The sequence below is a fragment of the Symphalangus syndactylus genome, chromosome 24 (genome assembly GCF_028878055.3).
Source record: "Symphalangus syndactylus isolate Jambi chromosome 24, NHGRI_mSymSyn1-v2.1_pri, whole genome shotgun sequence".
Taxonomy (NCBI): domain Eukaryota; kingdom Metazoa; phylum Chordata; class Mammalia; order Primates; family Hylobatidae; genus Symphalangus; species Symphalangus syndactylus.
The window spans coordinates 45,050,566-45,069,435 of NC_072446.2; the positions used below are offsets into that span (position 1 = coordinate 45,050,566).

General features: G+C 54.6%; 1 protein-coding gene across 6 annotated transcripts; it reads right to left on the reverse strand.

Annotated features, from left to right (window-relative positions):
• Positions 1–292: 292 nt before the first annotated feature.
• ADISSP (adipose secreted signaling protein) lies at positions 293–14,521 on the reverse strand. Of its 6 annotated transcripts, XM_063633528.1 has the most exons (7): positions 14,388–14,514; positions 13,935–14,024; positions 6,834–6,924; positions 5,310–5,452; positions 2,240–2,378; positions 1,181–1,303; positions 293–942 (listed from the first exon to the last, which is right to left on the reverse strand). In XM_063633528.1, exons 3-7 carry the CDS (start codon positions 6,850–6,852, stop codon positions 842–844), a joined length of 525 nt encoding a protein of 174 aa, XP_063489598.1. In that variant the 5' UTR covers positions 6,853–6,924; positions 13,935–14,024; positions 14,388–14,514; the 3' UTR covers positions 293–841. The 6 variants fall into 6 exon arrangements, with proteins under 6 accessions (XP_063489598.1, XP_055121293.1, XP_055121292.1 ...); XM_055265318.2 differs by lacking the exon at positions 13,935–14,024 and having other exon boundaries at positions 14,388–14,521; XM_055265317.2 differs by lacking the exon at positions 13,935–14,024 and having other exon boundaries at positions 6,759–6,924; positions 14,388–14,518.
• Positions 14,522–18,870: the final 4,349 nt, after the last annotated feature.

Sequence of the window (18,870 nt, forward strand, 5' to 3'; positions counted from 1 at the left end):
GGGGGTGCTGCTGTCTCCCATCAAGCATCCCAAACAACTCCACTGCTTAAGACCTCTCTGGCCTACACATGAGGTCCCTCTCTCCTCATTCAAACTAATTGTCTTGGCAGCCAGCTTCTGGCCTAAAATGCCACCACCTGTGCCTACCTCTTGTGGGGCTAGGTGCTATAATACCACTCGGTGCCCCTACCTCCTGAAAGAGTGAGTCTACCCAAGTCCTTCCTTGGCCCATCTGCAAAGGAGTAGGCATTACCCCAACCCCAGAGAACAAAAATCCACCTGGCCTCTGGTATCCATTGAAAGTTTTATTTCTTTAGGGTTCTATCCCAACCAGTCGCTTAAAAACCAAGTAACACAGACCTGAGGGGTGGGGGCTGGGGACTGCACCTCCCTCCTACTCATGGTGGACAGCACTGGGGACGAGGGAGGGGCAGGAGAGGTGGCTGAAGCAAGGCAGCAGCAGCAGTAATGGGGCCACGACGACACAGAGCCAGCTCCATCCTCTCCCAGACCCTGGTTGGAGCCCCTGTGGCTTGGGGTGGGGAGTAGGGAACCCACCCCAGGCCCTCCCTCTCCCTTCCTCAGACAGCCTCCTTTCGGGCTCAACCCATTTCTTCCAGCAGGAGACTGAGGCACACGGAGAGGAGGAAGTGGGAGAGGAGGACGAGGGAGGGGCAGGGTGGCAGCACAAATGAAGGCAGAGGTGAGAGGCATGAGCAAGGCCACTCCACCCCCACGCCCACCCCAGAGAGGGGTGAGGAAGCCACACCATCACGCAGCATGTCGGGGGACAAGGCAGGGTTTAAGGCTGAGGGGCCCGGGGCAGGCGGGGCCTCGGGCCTCAGTCAAAGCCATGCCAGTCGCTGTGCTCTGAGTCGTATTCCAGCTCAGCGCCCACGCACTTGACACCATCCAGCAGCATGGGCGTGCCGTGGTGCCGGTCTGCAAGGCAGGGTGCAAGTCAGTGCCATGCTGGCCCCCAGCCCCACCCATGCGGCCCACTAAGGGGACCCCTCCCCTTCCCTCAGGGATCAGCCGGAGGTAGGGACCCGCCAAGGAGGTTGAGAACCCCCGAGCCAGGCAAGGATCCCTTGTTCAGCCCTGGTTCCCTGAAGAGGACGGAAACCCTTGCAGTCGAGCTTGTGCATCCCTCCTCCAACCAGGAGCCTCATGCTCTCACCCATGACGCGGGCCTGCACCGTCACGCGCACACAGGTGCCAGTGCCACCTTCGCAGGCTAGCAGTATCTCCTCTTTTAGGACGCCCTCTTTGTGTGCCGAGTACTCGCACTTGACACTATAACCTGCCCGGGGACAGGGGCAATTGGTCAGCACCTCCCCCAGCCTCCTAATCCTGCCCCTGGCACTCACTGGCCCCTACCCACCACCATGGGGGGGCTACATGCTAAGCCCCCCCAAGAAAGGGGCAGGGATGGCCCTTCTGGAGCCCAGAGACCCATTCCCCCTAGCAGGGGTGCACAGGTCTCAAAAACCCATTCTTCAGTGAGCTGGACATGCCTCCAGCCTGTGGGCCACCCCAATGTAGCTCCAAGAGTGAATGAAGTAGGGTCCAATTCAGGCTTCCAAAAGAAGGGCTGGCTGTTTTCTCCCAAAAGGAAGGCAGGGAGAGGCGGTGATAAGGAGTGAGGGGGGCAGGGCGGGGTAGGCTCTGAGCAGATGAGATGGCAAGAGGTAAAGGCCTGAGGGGTGTCAGTAAGGTCATGAGGAGGCTGGTGACGGGGACATGAAACTGAAGCTGGAGCTCCACAAAACTGACACCCTAGCCTCTGCCAGGCTGGGAGTGGGGCGTGGGGCAGGGCCTGAAGTGAGCCTGATAGGAACAGCAGCCTGAAACCCAAGGTCTGGGACTGGTGGGTGCTAGGAGTTATCCACACGGTGTGTGTAGCTCCAGCAGGTTTTTCTCGAGGCTTAGGGAGGCAGGAGGGAGGGCTGGAGGCTTCAAACCAGTTCCTCAGCAGCTCCCATCTTGGTTACTGCCCCACGGAGGTAACCATCACACCATGGGCAGGTACAGGCAAGTACGAGCTCATGGACTTCTGTTCAGGACAGGGAGCAAGGCCTGGAGTGTGGGACCTGCCATGCTGCCACACTGCAAGCTCACAAAGAGGTGCCATGTCCCCGACTTGCTGAGCTGCCCATCCACCCTAGTTGGGGGTAAGGGAGCACCCCATGTCCTCACTCCCACTCCCATCCAGGCCCTGCTGGAGGAGGGGACGCACCTTCAGGGACGGGCACCACGCTGAGCAGCTTGAGGTGCAGGCTGGGGACAGGTGCCTCGCGGACATCCTTGCTCAGCCTGTGCACTGGGGGCAGAGTGAAGGTAATCTCATACCTGTGCAGGATCTTCAGGAAGCCAACCTACAGCAGGAGAGGTGAGGGAGGGAGGCACCTTCACTTCCTGCTTCCCACAGGCCCACCCAGTTGTGCCACCTATGATCCCATGGGCCCCAGCACCTGCTTCCCCAGAGATCCCAGAAAGCCCAACTCCCTCCATCACTCCAGCTGATCCACCCCCTAGCCCAGTGGCCCCAGCCCTTTCACAGACCCCTTGAGGGTCCCAGCCCTACAGCTTGGCCAGCAAGATCCTCAGCATCTGTCTCACAGGCCCCAAAGTCCTCAGTGGCTCATTTCATAGACCAGAAAATGGAAGCCACAAAATGACTGGCCAAAGGCTATGTAGTGTGGCCAGGGTCAAGTCCTCCCTAGACTTCTTGGCCATTCCTGCCATGCATGGCACCCAGCAAGGCACCACCCACTGCCTACAAGGAAAGGTTCAAAGTCCCACAGGTCATCCACCTGTCCCCATCACTGCCAGTATCGCAGGGTCAGGGATGCTGGTCCTCCATTCGCTCATAGGATGACACCAGGCCACAGACAGTGCGGGATGAGGGATGGGATCAAATTAGAGACATGACAGTAGACCAGCTGTGTCAGCCCAGAGCTGGCCCACAGGCCTGGCACCAGCCATTGAACTGGGGCTCCTGGCTGCCCTGCTAGCACCGGACTGTGGATGCCTGCCTGCCCACTCAAAGGCTGACTGTGCCCAATGGCTCATACTCACAACCCAAGCAATTTCTGTTGTTCATTCACACTGCTTGGTGACAACCACCCTCTGGGACAAATGCCATTCTTGGAAACTCCAGTAGTATGAAGGGTCACAAGCCAGGGTGGTTGCTGAGCAGGGTGGCTGGCGGGGGTGCCAGGCCAGCAGGCAAAGGGTGCATGCTGTACTCCCAGCTCGTATGGGCACACAGAGTCCTGCTCACAGTTACTGGGGCTGGGCAGCCCCATCCCTGGGGACCAACTGGGACTGGCTGCAGAGAGTTTTAGCTGTTCAATGGGACCAGGTTGATATTGCTACATGACAAACCTCAATCCATGTGCCCCCCTCACGCTGTGCTGGTAGAGGGCACACCCCTCAAGAAGGCTTTCTGGCCGTACCTGCTAACTGTGACCCTGTGACCCAGGGGTACTACTTATAGAATTTTCCAGGGGAAATAGAGGTGTGCAAAAAAATACTCTTCACTGCCCTATTTATAACAATGAAAACAAAAACAGCCGTTAACACCCAGGAATAGGGAGCCAGCTAAGTCAATGATGACACATATCATGGACCAGTAGGCAGTTGTAAAATTTCGTGGAAAATTATTTACTGACACAGGTAGAAGACAGTTCACAACAGAAGCAAGCAAAAACCAGTGTGGACACGGTGATGCCAGCTTTTGTTTTTGGAAACAAAGCTTTTTAAAATAAGCTGGATTCATCACCATAGTGTTTTCAGAAAAATAAATAAATAAAATTTTTAAAAGCTGGAATAAGCCAGGTGTGGTGGCTCACACCTGTAATTCCAGCACTTTGGGAGGCTGAAGCAGGCGGATCACGAGGTCAGGAGATCAAGACCATCCTGGCCGACAGAGTGAAACCCCATCTGTATTAAAAATATAAAAAATTAGCCGAGCATAGTGGTACACGCCTGTAATCCCAGCTACTCTGGAGGCTGAGGCAGGAGAATTGCTTGAACCCCGGAGCTGGAGGTTGCAGTGAGCTGAGATGGCGCCACTGTACTCCAGCCTGGTGACAGAGTGAGACTCCATCTCAAAAAGAAAAAAAAAAAGCTGAAATAACACACATCAGAATATTAACCATGGTTATTTTGGGATCGTATGACTGTGGGTACTTTTAAATTTCTTCATATTTTCTCTGTCTTCCAAATTTTCTCATGTCTATTAAGACATGAGTGGATTTTGCAATGATGGGAGAGAGCTATTTTTAAGTGTTGGTTTGTTCCGTTTACTCTCTTGGGGAAGCTGTCAGCTGTAGGACAAAGAATGGGAACTTCAGAGTTGGACAGAAATGGATACAAACCTGGGCCCCCCAGGTTCTTTTTTGTTTGTTTGTTTGAGACAGAGTCTCTCTGTTGCCCAGGCTGGAGTGCGGTGGCACAATCTCAGCTCACTGCAACCTCAGCTTCCTGGGTTCAAGCAATTCTTCTGCCTCAGCCTCCCAAGTAGCTGGGACTACAGGCGTGTGCCACCACGCCCAGCTAACTTTTGTTATTTTTAGTAGAGATGGGTTTTCGACCCGTTGGCCAGGCTACACCTGGGCCCCTTTTGAGCAGCACAGCAGACACCCCACTCAGGGCCATCTCAACGGGCCAGACCTCCCCCAACCCAAGGGCACTCCTGTTCAACTCTGGACCCCTGATTTATTGACCAACCTGAAGGTCTCAGTCTCCATTTTCCCCAATCCAGCTCCACCAAGCAGAAAAGGCAGTGATTAATACTACTTCAAAGAGCCTAACTCAGCCAGAGATTTGGCAAAGAAGGGTTAAAAAAAAAAGTTGCACCTTGTTATTGCCATAGTTAGCGTCACACCTGTATCACATACATACATTCTTCCATTCTCACACCAACTCTAGGGGATGTGATTGTCTCCACTTGAGAGAAGAGAAACTCAGGTGACCTTCCCAAGGTCACAGAGCCAGAATGGCTGGCCTAGACCTGAACTCAGGCCAGTGGCACCACAGCCGCGACACTGTCTTCCATTGCTATTGTCTGGGTGAAGCAGATGACAGCAATGGCTCTGCTCATCTTGAGCTGGATAACATTCTAAATGCTCTCATCTCATTGAAATCTCACTGCCTCCCATCTGACAGATGGGGAAACCAAGGCACAGAGAAAGGCACAGACATGCCTATAAGCCCAGCTGAGAGGAACGGGGATAGGCACCCAGAAGTCAGGCAGAGCCGGGGAGGGGGAGAAGCTGCTGATGGGGGAGGTGTGCACGTACCTTGACCAGAAAGCTGCTGTCACTCTCCTGGGTGACCATGACCACCGAGTCATGCAGCTTCTCATCAAAGTGGACGTGGCTGTGGGATCCTTCTGCATCGTGGCCTGCCGCAAAGCGGATACTCCGGACTCTGGGCTTGTTGCCTAGGAAGAGTGGGAGAGGGCTCTGAGGGCTTTCCCTGTCCCCAAGAAACTCCTCCCCCTTGTCCCCTCGTCGCCCCCAAGACTGCCCTTGACATCATCCAGCTTCCACTGGCTGGGCTCTTTTCAGGCTAGGATCATGAGGCTTGAGGCCTCCCCCTCGGCGCCGACCTGCCCCTCCCACAAAAATCCATCCCCTGAGAGTGAGCATAGGGGGACTCAGGGACTGACTAATATGACCCTTGCTTGGAGGGGATGGGGCTGGTGCCAGAGCCAGGAAGGGACAGTCTTCCAGACTCCCACCAAGCCAGGGCAGCATGGGGCTCAGCCCAGTCCTCTGGATACCCTGCCCAGTGCTCTCCTTCACAGTGCAAAGCTCCCCATCCCTGGGGCCTACCCCTAAGCTGTGTCAGTGCATGAGGCCCTTGCCTGCCCATCCTCATGGGCAGGGACAGGAACAGACTCTAGGGGATCTGCCTAGGGGTGGCAGAAACAAAGGGGATCAAAAAACACACTCAGCCCACCTAGGCGAGGCTGCAGCTGCCACTAAACCTCACTGGCCACTGGCAGCAAGAAGAGAGAATCCAAGGAGGCTTCCAGACCCACCCCAAGACCCCCTTCCTTCCTCTGCCTAGCCCACCATCAAGGCCCTCAGCTGTCTCTGAGCTGGGTCAGGTTCTTCAAGGCCAGAAAGGGCAGAGGAGTGAGACAGGCAGGGTAGCCGGGAGCCGAGCTGAAGGCCTGGACTGGATGAACGCTGCAGGCTGCAGAAGCCGAGAGCATGGCCCTAGTCCTCCCTGACCCCTGGCCCCTAGGCCCTCCCACCAAGAGCCCTGCCCAGGGTCTTCTTAGTGGGAGGACCTGATCCAGCTTTGAGCCGGCCTCTTGGATACTCGGAGGCCCAGGAGGCCAGCCTGGCACATCCACAATCCCTGGTGAGCCCCACAGAACTAACCCTCAAATCTCACCAGATCACCCTGGCCTAAAACCCTCCCTTATCCCTTCTGGACTCTGAAAGAAACCAAAATTCCCTTCCACAGCCTGCTGTGGCCCTCCCACATCACCAGTCTCAGTGCTCACCATAAGCCCCTCGGCTCCCCCAACCCCCACAGTGGAACGGCAGGGACACAAGAGCACACACCTCCACAGACCAGCCTAAGGAGTCAGCAGGGCTCTGCAGGGGTCCCTGCTAGGGCTTGCATGAGCCCCAGGACCTGGCACAAACACTGACATATTCCCAATCACATTCGCACACCAGCACACACGTACTCACACATGCACACACACATAAAGGTGGTGCGGGCCCTACCTGCAGCAATGGCCCTCCTACCAGGGCCCACTGGAAGAGCTTGTGCAAGCCCCACCAGGCCAGGAAGGCACTTACCCTTGTTGGCTGCAGCCATGGACGCCCTCCCTGCCGGACACCGCCACTCACACTCAGCAGCCTCCCATGCTCCAGGGACACCAGCGGGAGCCTGAAGGATAGGGAGTGGGGAGGGCAGGGGTCAGGGCCACCCATGGACCTATGGCTCGGGGACAGCAGAGGAGCTCCCTTTAGGAAGGACTCAAACCCCTACTGCTCTCGGCAGCCCAAGTGGTGCCTGTACTGTCTAGCACGGGGGCTTCCGCCCACCCTCTACCAACTGCCCACATTCACCAAGAGCCCTCACCGCTTCCTGATACCCCAATGACTCAGGGTCCTGCCAGCATGTGCTGAGCTGCAGCTTCTAGGTGCCAAAGCAACAGCATAGGACTCCTATCCCCAGCACCCCCGGAGACTGGCAGGAGGGGCAGCCTGGAAAGGAGGACTTTATTGGTATCTTCCAGGGACCAGTTCTGGTGCTGCTGACCCCAAAGGCTGGGCCTGGAGCTACATTATTCAGGTCACACAAGCAATGCAGCTGGGTGAGGTCAGAGGCAACAGTGTGCTCGATGGTGGGCAAGAACAGGGGACCACATAAAATAAACATGCCTTTAGAGCTTTCCCTCCTGGTGATCGGTCAGGGCCATGTGCAAAACAGATGCCTGTGGAGGGGGTGTGCCCCCACCTGAACCCGCCATTCAGACCCTGCCCTGAGTCTCAGGCCTGCCTCTGGCTCAGCTCCCCAATGGCAGCCTCAGCACAGGGGCAGTGAGAGGCGCCCCAGGAAGCCTCCAATGGGCCGAGCTGGGACCATCTGAGCATCAAAAAGAATAATGAGTGCAACTGATGGAAACAGATGGAACACATAAAAGCAGTGCATTCACAGAGATTATTAGAAAAGAAGAGAGAAAGCAAAACAAACAAACCCAAGCCCTCAAAAGCCTTCATTTGTCACCACTGACGGTAGCAGTGCCCTCTTTACTCTGAAAGCTAGGGATTAAAGAGAAAGAATTCAGCCTGTCTCTTGGCCTTTCTTGTAACCAAATTGCCCTGGTGGTTGTCGGAAAGCTCTTCTTTCGGGAAGAATTCTTGCTAATAAATAACAAAGAAATGACCAAATGCTAAGTCATTCTGCAACCCCTAAAGGAACAAATGCTGGAGGCAGCAAGAGCCAGTGGATGCTAAGCCAGAGGGGAAGGTTGACAGGAAGCAGATACTCACAGGTGCCCAAGTGTCACTGACAGAGGACCTGGTGTGACTTTTGTTTTTTTTTTTTTTTTTGAGACGGAGTTTCGCTCTTGTCACCCAGGCTGGGATGCAATGGCACGATCTTGGCTCACTGCAACATCTGCCTCCTGGGTTTGAGCGACTCTCCCGCCTCAGCATCCCGAGTAGCTGGGACTACAGGCGCCCACCACCACGCCTAGCTAATTTTTGTATTTTTAGTAGAGACGGGGTTTCACCATGTTGGCCAGGCTGGTCTTGAACTCCCGACCTCAAGTGATCCGCCCACTTCGGCCTCCCAAAGTGTTGGGATTACAGGTGTGAGCCACCATGCCTGGCCGAGGACCTGGTGTTTAAGAGGAATAGCACAAGTTTACAATGGAGATATGTGACTTCTCCCAGTCACACAATGGTCTATCTCTCTACTCTCTGCAGGACAGCCTGTCACACTGATGCCTCCTGAAGTAAGGCAGCCCAAAGTTACAGCGTCACTGACAAGAGATTCCTGCCAAAAAGGTTTAACCTGGATCTAAACCAGCCTCTAGCTTCAACTTCTCATTTGCTGAAAACACAGAGGAGGGTGGAACAAATTTAACAACTACATGAGAAAGCAATGAGGCAAGCCGAGAAGGCAGGACATTCTACAGGATGACTGACCTGTTTTTTGCTTTTGTTTTTGTTTTCAAATGTCAATAAAAAGAAAGCAGGCTAGGCACGGTGGCTCACGCCTGTAATCCCAGCACTTTCGCGGATCACAAGATAAGGAGTTCAAGACCAGCCTGGCCAACATAGTGAAACCCCGTCTCTACCAAAAGTACAAAGATTAGCCGGGTGTGGTGGCGGGCACCTGTAGTCCCAGCTACCTGGGAGGCTGAGGCAGGAGAATCACTTGAATCCGGGAGGCGGAAGTTGCAGTGAGCCGAGATCACGCCACGGCACTTCAGCCTGGGTGACACAGTGAGACTCTGTCACAAGAAAAAAAAAAAAGAAGAAAAATAAAACGAGGGAGATTGTTCTAGATAGGAAAGCAACAAACTACAGCTGATTACACAGCTGATGGTAGTAGGGTTGCTGCCTGTTTTTTTGGGTTTTTTTGAGACAGGGTCTCACTCTGTCCAGCCCAGGCTGGAGTCCAGTTCACTGCCACCTTAATCTCCCAGGCTCGAGCAATCGTCCCACCCTAGCCTCCCAAGTAGCTGAGACCACAGCCACACACCACCATGCCCGGCTAATTTTTGTAGAGACAGAGTTGCCCAGGCTGGTCTCAAACTCTGTAGCTTAAGCGATCCACCCACCTCAGCCTCCCAAAGTGCTGGGATTACAGGCATGAGCCGCCGGGACTGGCAAATAAAGTTTTTTGCAAATAAAGTTTTACTAATAGAATACTACACTTCATTCACTTATATGTTGTCTGTTTTTGCACTAAAACAAAGTTACTTCCAAGTAGTTATGATAGAGACCATATGGCCTGCAAAGTCTAAACCATTTATTATCTGGCCCTTCAGAGCAAAAGTTTGCCAACCCCTGTTCTAGATCAACACACACTTAACAGACCAAAAAAGGATAATCTTCAGGACAACTGACCTGTTTTTTTCACCACATCATCTGCAAGAAGAAAATTAAAGGAGAGGGTGTTTCAAACTACCTATCAAAGAAGACATTTTGGGGGGGCTGGGCGCTGCGGCTCACACCTGTAATCCCAGCACTTTGGGAAGCCAAGGCGGGTGGATCACCTGAGGTCAGGAGTTTGGGACCAGCCTGGCCAACATGGCGAAACCCCATCTCTACTAAAAATACAAAAATTAGCTAGGCATGGTGGTGTGCACCTGTAATCCCAGCTACTCAGGAGGCTGAGGCAGGAGAATCGCTTGAACCTGGGAGGCAGAGGTTGCAGTGAGCCAAGATCCCGCCACTGCACTCCAGCCTGGGTGACAGAGCGAGACTCTGTCTCAAAAAAAAAAAAAAAAAGCCAGGTGAGGTGGCTCACGCCTGTAATCACAGCACTTTGGGAGGCCGAGGCGGGCGGATCACCTGAGGTCAGGAGTTCGAGACCAGCTCGGCCAACATGGAGAAACCCTGTCTCTACTAAAAAATACAAAATTAGCCAGGCGTGGTGGCGCATGCCTGTAATCCAGCTACTCGGGAGGCTGAGGCAGGAGAATCGCTTGAACCCAGGAGGTAGAGGTTGTGGTGAGCTGAGATTGCGCCACTGCACTCCAGCCTGGGCAAAAGGAGCAAAACTCTGTCTCAAAAAAAAAAAAAAAAAAAAAAAAGACATTTGGGGGATCTGGAAAATATAAATAGCCTGGATATGAGGTGACACTAAGAAATCAGTTGATCGTGGAATTGTATTATGTAAAGAAGTATGTCCTTATTTTGTCAGGGAAACACACTGAACAACTTAGAGATGAGTGACACTGGCTCGTCAGTCCAGGGAAAGAAGACGAACTACAGGGTGGCCTCATAGTCTAGGGCTGGGCCTGTGGAGGGCATGACCTCTAGGTCCCTCTGGTGCCAAGCTTCCCTGGGAGCAGATGTGGCCTCACCTTGCTCCCCACTTCTCAATGTGGGCAAAGTCCACCCAGGCCCAAGCTTTGCCAAATGGGCAGGGTGTTCACAGTTTGGGTACCATCAGGAGCCCCCTTTGGCCAATGGACCAGGCCAGCAACCCCCTCTTGGAGGTGAGCTTCGAGGCCCCAGCCCAGGGTGCAGGAAGTGGAGCTACACCCATTCACCTCTGGCCAGGGCCACTGTGGGGTCCGTTGCCTCAGCCCTGGAAAGCTCAGCTTGTCCCCAGGGAACTTGGTCTTGGAGAGCAGCCTGCCGTAACCACCACCCGACTACAGCTGCCCCCAAAGCTGTGAACTGAGTATATGACAAATGGCCAAGTGAAGAGTGTGAGGCCCTCCTCCTATCCTGCAGAGGCTGCTCCAGCCACACCTCTGCAGCCAGGAGGCAGTGACAGCCCAGTGTCCACAAGGTCCCCCCATCTCCCAGGATGCTTCCTGAAGGCTCAGGTTAAACTGCACCAGTAGCTGGTGAGCAAAGGCTGCAGGCCCTTTTCACAAAACACTCCGACCCGGTCCGTGCAGGGCACCCTCCCTGTCTTCCTCCCAACCTACTGCCTGACCGCGCCCCCGCCCCGCCTTTGCCCAGGTCATCCCTTCAGCCAGGAACAATCCCGTCCCTCCCAGCCACACCTTCGACAGGGTCTCAGCCCCAATATTTCTTTTTTAAGGATGCACACCCTGCAAATCCCAGGACAGGACTACAGCTCTTTATGGAATCCCCTTTCTCATGTCTGGGATAATTTGATATCCCTCTTCCTCACCTTATAAGGGTAGTGACTGTGTTTTTGTCAAACCCTGTGTCCCCGGCACTCAGCGCAGCACCAGACAGGGAGGAGCTGTGTTTGGTTTATGTTTGTTGAATGAATGACCACATCACATTTCCTTGGAGGGCCTGGCCAAGGCCCATACTTCAGCGCTAAATGATATGGTCAGGGCCAATGACTGCACTGGGGGCTCTCAGGAAGCAGAACTCCCCACCCCATTCTCTTACCCCACCTCTGCCCTGGGGGGCACTTCCCTCTCCCTGGCCCCCACCAAGTGGCCTCCAACTGACATTCCTCAGGCCTTGCTGCAATCAGCTGTTTACCTGTCCATGCCTGCTTTGAGAGGGACATGCCCCATGTCTACTGAGGGTAGGACCCACATCCATGCAGTGCCAGTACTCAGTAAAGGGCAAACACTCAGGGCCTGTAACCCTCCGGACAGCGAGAACATACAGGCAGGAAGCAAGTGACTTCAGGAACCCAAAGGAAACTGAGAAAACCAAACCTCCTTTCTCAATGGATAACCTGCTGGTCGCTGTCCCCCGAGAGCTAGACTCTTGTCCACATACAATTCCTCACAGGCAAAGAGGACACTGGGCCTCCCCTGCTGCAGCTGTGTCCACAGAGAACAGCTAGGCCACCACACAACCCCAAGCCTGGCCCTGCCTCCAGCCTCCTCCTGTGCCAACCAAGGCCTCACCGCGGCTCAATCCACATGGCCCCCAGAGGCAGCAGTCCTGGTTCAAATTCAGGATCTGCCCTTGCTAGCTGCATGGGTGAGTTCTTTCACTTCTCTGTCCCTGTTTCCTAATGTGTAACACAGGAATAAGCAGCAGTGGCCTCTTCCTCCCAGGGTTTGCTGCAACTGTGCCTGAAGCTCTGTGACAATGCACCCCCCACCTCTGCAAAAGCAAACCCCCAAAGGCCTGGTTTCTAAAGCAACAGCAATTTCAGCAGCACCGTCAGAGAGGCACTTCAAGCCAATCCTGGAGGAGACAGGAGTGACCCTTAGAGTGGGCCCCAGGGACGTCAGCCTTCTTGGAAAACAGCTCAAGGGGTGAGGGGGCCTCCCTCCTCCTGCCTCCCCCTTCTCCCACTCCCAAAGCAGCCAGGTCCCTAGGGAGGGTCAGAGAACAGATGCTGGGAGTTTCCAGTCCCCCTAACCAGAGGGGGTCACAAGGAAGATGTGCAGAATGAACATCCTGGGAAACTGGGAAATGACCAGGGAGGAACATGGTGCCTTCCCCCACAGCAAAAAAAAATTATACCCTCCCCCATGAGATGGAGTGTCAGCAAGCTTCCAGGCCCCAGCCCAGGGTGCAGGAAGAGGAGCTACACCTATTCACCTCTGGTCAGCATGCTCCCAACGTCTGAGACCTCATTTCTCATCCCTTCTTCAATTCCCATTCTCACAGTGGTTCGAGGTCTTTCTCTCTGAGCCAGAACTCCGCAACCTTCCACCCTCGCTACCTCTTCCTCTCCTACCCCAGCCTGGGGCTCAGTCCTGGCTTAAGCACTCAGTCCAGCAGAAGCACTGTGTAGCCTCCCATTAAAGCTCACGCCTGTGAAAAGAACACCCATTGAGGCCTTGAGATGGGGCCACACTGACCTGCTGACTCTCAGGACTGGACACAGCAGGGGCCACACATACTCAGAACAAGGCCTGGAAAGTCAAGGGTCAATAGTTGTGGCAGCTTCACATCAACTCAGCCTTAATGTGACTTAATTTCCTTCTCCCTCCAGCGGGCCAAAGGTGCAAAGATAAGTATGGCTGTTCTCTCTCCCTCTAACAGTGAGGTGCTGGGGGTGGGGGTGGGGGAATATGGAGAAGGGACCCTCACCACCCACACCTTCCTGCCTCCCCAACAAGTGCTGCCCTCCTCTGCCCAGCATTCTCCCCACTTTGCCCTCAGCTAGTGGGTGCTTAGCCTCCAGATCGCATGCCCCACCTAAGCCCTGCCCTGGGCCTGTGATCCAGAGGTCCTAAGAAGCAGAGGCCAGGCTGGATGCAGGGGGTCAGCCAAGGTGAGGGTGGGAGCACACAGGATTATCTCCCAGGGACAGGGCTGCTGCCTCGTAGCTCAGGATGGATAGAATGTGGGGGGATACCCAGCTACATTTTCCCTCCACAGAAGACCAGAATGGGAGGGGGATAGGGGTGCTGCCCCGACTTTCTTCAAGTCCCCGAGGCAGAAAAATACCCTACCTCCACTTTCCAGTGCCAAGATTCAAGAAGAAAGGCAAGCGGAGACTTCCCTTTCTCAGTCCCTGCTTACTAATGGAAACACCGGTCCAGAACCTAAATCCAGTCCCTCCTCCTTCGTACCACCGGGAGGGAGGTGCAGCCCAAGCCCCCGAGGCCCCAGGGGTCCAGGTGTAAGACCCTTTATCCTCTCCGGCAGCCATCCCTGTGGGTGTGGCACCCCCGCCACACCCCATTCTTGTCATCTCAGGGGGAGGGGGGAAATGTAATCGGACAACCCCCCCATCCAATCCATCCTGAGCTGCGAGGCGGCGGCTCTGTCCCTCGGAGATAATCCTGTGCGCTCCCCACCTTCACTCACCTCGGCTGACGCAGGAGTCTCCGGAGCCCGCACTCCCAGACATCAATGCCCTCCTTCCTGAGGGTGCTGAGGCTTGGAGGCTCAGAGATGCTACTCGTCCAAGGTCATGCAGCGAGGCAGCGGCAATGAACAGGGTCGTGGGGAGGAGGGGGCGCTGACCCCCATACGCCCCCGCCCTCACCACCGCATTCGTGCCCCCGGACAATCGCTTCGCGGAAAACACCCCAGCTGCACCAGCTAACGGTCACTGCGCCCCGGGAACCTGACATCACTCTAGTTCAGGTGCTGGGGAGTCCTCCAGGCCCGGCCCCGACAGCGGAGCCCCCCACCCAGCCCTGCCATCACGGCCGCTGGGGTCCCAGGCACTGACTGCTCAGGACAGGGCCGGGACTGGGAGGGGACCTCGGCGAACGGGAAGGAACCGGGAGGCAGGGAGCAGAGGGGTGGCCTCACCTTGCGGGGTGCACCCCGGGGCCGGGGAGGGCACGGACGACCGCTGCGGCGGCGGCGGCTGCAGGAGCTCAACGCCGAGCACGAGGAAGGGAGCCCCGCGCCGCGGCCGCCCTCCCGTTGGCACGCCCCCGCCTCCGCCCATTGGTTGATCTGGGGGGGTGGGGCGAGGGACGCTCCGGACCAATGAGCGGGCTCCAAAGAACAGCCAACTGGCGAAGGCCGCCTACGTCACGTGCCAGGGTCGCTGAGGCAGCGCCCTGCGAGTCCGCGCCTGCGGGGCTAGCTCTCGCGAGGAAGGCGGGCAAGCGGCCCAACTAGGCCAGGGGCCAGAACTCGGCACTGGAAGAGGGAGAAGGAGGGCCTCCGATAGGCCCCGCCCCCGCTACTTCTTCCGCCTAGGGGATAGCGCCTCTAGCCTTGACCCTTGCTTAGGACGCACCTCCCTTGGGCCCTTCGCTCTCGGGAGGGCTGTCGGGCGCGTCTCGGGGCTGGGTGGAGCTCCTCAAGGTGGCCTTTCTCCCTGGGCTTCCACGCCGGCTTCGGCCATCGATACGGGCCATGTTGGTCTCGTTCAGGAGCTGAGGAACCCTCCATCACTCCTGTTTCCACCCCAGGGTTTGGACCTCTTCCCCTTCCACCCCATCCCCTGTCTCGGAAGAAGCGCCCCCGTGCGGGCCCGGCCTGGAGAAGCATCAGAACAAAGAAGGCACGTGGGCTGGGGGCTGGGAGATCCTGTGACGCGCCCCCGGGGACCACAGCCTCTGCTCCCGGTCTCCATGGAGGCGGTCGCCATGGCAGCGAGATGCGCCTCGCTCAGCACCGCAGGGTGGGATGTGGGCGCCTGCAATGAGCCGGGGAGCGAGAGGCGTGGCCCTCTGGTCTGCGGGGGTTCTTGCCGGTGCTCTCCGCCCGCCAGTTAGCGAACACTCCACCTATACTTCGCCCGTGGGGACGGATTCCCCAAAGTGCCCTCAGTAAGCCGCCGGAGCACGCAGCGCCTTGCTTCCAGCGGAACCAGAGAGACCGCCTGGGCGGCTGAAGGCCAGCCTCCCTTCGGCAGGGCCGGGGTCGCTGCCTTAAAGGAGCCCTCAAGTCTGCCACCCTGTGGCCCATAACCTGTCTGCTGATCTCCAGTCTGCACACTGTTGGCAAATTAATCTTTCTGAGCTCTTGTTTTCATCGCGTCCCTCTCCTGCTCCAAAGCCCTCTGGGATTGTCTTCAGCAGCGCTTCACAAACTTTAGCAGCATTTTGGGTGATTCATGTGCCCTCGCGTTTGAGAGACAGCGCTTACATTGAGAGCTTTTCACATTCTGATCTCAGCCCATCCACTCCTGCCCACTCTACCCACTCCCACCCCACTACCTTTAGACCTTGTCTTGAAAGTCTAAAGTTGGCAGACGGTGGGCCTCAAGTGGCCCGTAGGTGTATTTTGTTTAGCTCACATGGGGCTTTTTAAAAGAAGTCCTTCCCCCTCCCGCCTCCTCCGCCTCTTTCTGGAATCAGGAATCTGGTTTCGTGGCTTCTTTTGAAATATCAGAAGATCTAACAACATGGGCTCACATTCCAGCCTGGCATTACAAGCCCCTTTAAGAGCACATCAATTTACCATAGTCCCCACCAATCCCTATTTCTCACGGTTAATTACCTTCTGGGTCTGTGCAGACATTTGTGATCCCCTCCCCCTCATTATCCCACCTTCCAACCTGGAAGGCCCTCCCCCCTCTCTTCCCATAGCCAAAATTCAAGCCCTCTTCAACCAAGATAAGTTTTGCCTATTTATTTATTTATTTATTTTTGAGACAGAGTCTCACTCTGTCGCCCAGGCTTGAGTTCAATGGTGCCATCTCAGCTGACTACAGCCTCCACCCCCTCCCCCACCCGGTTCAAGCCATTCTCCTGCCTCAGCCTCCCAAGTAGCTGGGATTATAGGTGCGCGCCACCACACCCAGGGCTAATTTTTGTATTTTTAGTGGAGACAGGGTTTCACCATGTTGGTCAGGTTGGTCTCAAACTCCTACCCTCAAGTGATCCACCTGCCTCAGCCTCCCAAATTGCTGGGATTACAGGCATGAGCCACCGTGCCTGGCCCAAGCCTGCCTTTTTCAAAAGTCTTTCTAGCCAACTTCTCAAAACCATCTTTGGTGTGGGCTCTCTCAAACACAAACTAGCTGCTAACTGCACAGCCCGGGGTTATTTCCGAATTGTCAACTCCTTTCAGCAAACATTTACTGAATGTATCTGATGAGTAAGTTATTGTGCTAGGCTCTGTGGAGTGGAAGGCACTCACAGTTTAGTGTAGGAGGGACACCACACACAAAGAACTGTGGTCTCCTGTCCTTGCCAAATGTTCCTCACACTCCCAGGCATCGGGCAGTCTGGCCCACTGAGAGGAGCTGAAATACAGAGCTGCCCATGCCTAGGGATACTACATGCTCTCAGGGAAGGCCAAAGATGGTTCTGGAAAGCCTCCAGGAGAAAATTAGACTCTTCGTGTCAGGAGGAAGTCAGGGCAGGAGTTACATGGCTGCCCCATCACTGCCCAATGTGTCTGTGTTACCACATGAGTGGTACCCAGGCTCTGGGGCCTTTACCAAAGTTAGATGGCCCTGCAAGGGAAACTACAGGCCCATACCCGGCTCCCTGGAGATGGAGGCAGGACAAGAAGAATTAGGAACAACTCCAGGTTAGGAGAACAGATGGAGCACGTATAAAACATCCACTCACAGCCGGGCGCGGTGGTTCACGCCTGTAATCCCAGCACTTTGGGAGGCCGAGATGGGTGGATCACGAGGTCAGGAGATCGAGACCATCCTGGCTAACACGGTGAAACCCCGTCTCTACTAAAAATACAAAAAATTAGCCGGGTGTGGTGGCGGGCGCCTGTAGTCCCAGCTACTTGGGAGGCTGAGGCAGGAGAATGGCGTGAACCCGGGAGGCAGAGCTTGCAGTGAGCCGAGATTGCGCCACTGCACTCCAGCCTGGGCGACTGAGCCAGACTGCATCTCCAAAAAAAAAAAAAAAAAAAAATCCACTCACCATGAGAACCTGGTGAGTTTTAAAAAAAAGACAACACTTGCTACAGCTCCAAACACATGGTATTCTGTACCCTCTTAGTTTTTTTATTTTTATTTTTCAGAGACAGGGTCTCACTATATTGCCCAGACTGGTCTCAAACTCTTGGCCTCAAGCAATCTCCTGACCTCGGGTTCCTAATGTGCTGGGACCAGACCAGAGGCACAAGCCACTGTGCCTAGCCCTCTATTCTTTTTAATTAAAAATTAAACAACTATAACCTCATTGGAAAACTGTTTGGCAGTACCTAATAAAAATGATAAATGAAATGAGTAATTCCACTTTTTTTTTTTTTTTTGAGACAGAATCTCACTCTGTCACCCAGGCTGGAGTGCAGTGGTGCAATCTCGGCTCTCTACAACCTCTGCCTCCTGGGCTCAAGCACTCCTCCCACCTCAGCCTCCTCAGTAGCCAGGACTACAGGCTCATGCCACCACACCCAGCTAATTTTTGTATTTTTTTTGAGATTACAGGCATGCGCCACCACGCTGGCTAATTTTGTATTTTTAGTAGAGACAGGTTTCTCCATGTTGGTCATGCTAGTCTCAAACTCCCAACCTCAGGTAAACTGCCTGCCTCAGCCTCCCAAACTGCTGGGATTACAGGTATGAGCCACCGTGCCTGGCCAATTTTTTTGTATTTTTAATAGAGACGGGGTTTCACCATGTTGGCCAGGCTGGTCTCGAACTCCTGACCTCAGGTGATCGACCCACCTGGGACTCCCAAAGTGCTGGGATTACAGGCTTGAGCCACCATGCCCAGCCATGGCATGTGTTTAATTTTAAAAGAAACTGGCAACTTGTTTTCCAAAATGATTGTACTTACTTACACTCCCATTAGGAGAGTATAAGAGTTCCTGTTGCTTCACATCCTCATCAACATAAAAACTTGCAATTTTGTAAAAAACACTACACCATGCAAACCAAACAAAGCAGGGCAACGGACTACCAGTCTTCAGCCTCTCCTCTGAGCCATGCCCTTGTAGAGGACAATTTCACAACAGCTATCAAGATTACAAATGCACACACAGAAAAAGAGAAAAAAACCAGCCTGGCCAACATGGTGAAACCCCATCTCTACTAAAAATACAAAAAATTAGCCAGGCGTGGTGGCAGGTGCCTGTAATCCCAGCTACCCAGGAGGCTGAGGCAGGAGAATCGCTTGAACCCAGGAGGCGGAGGTTGCAGTGAGCCGAGATAGCGCCATAATACGCCAGCCTGGGCCACAGTGCAAGACTCTGACTCAAAAAAAAAAAAAAAAAAGGAAAAAAACACAACAAAGATTATAGATGCATATATTCTTTGATCTAGGAACCCCAGTTCTGGAATTTATCATTTAGATATACTTCCACATGATACTAAATCATGAGTGTATGAGGTTATTTATTGTTGCATTCTTGTAATAGCAAA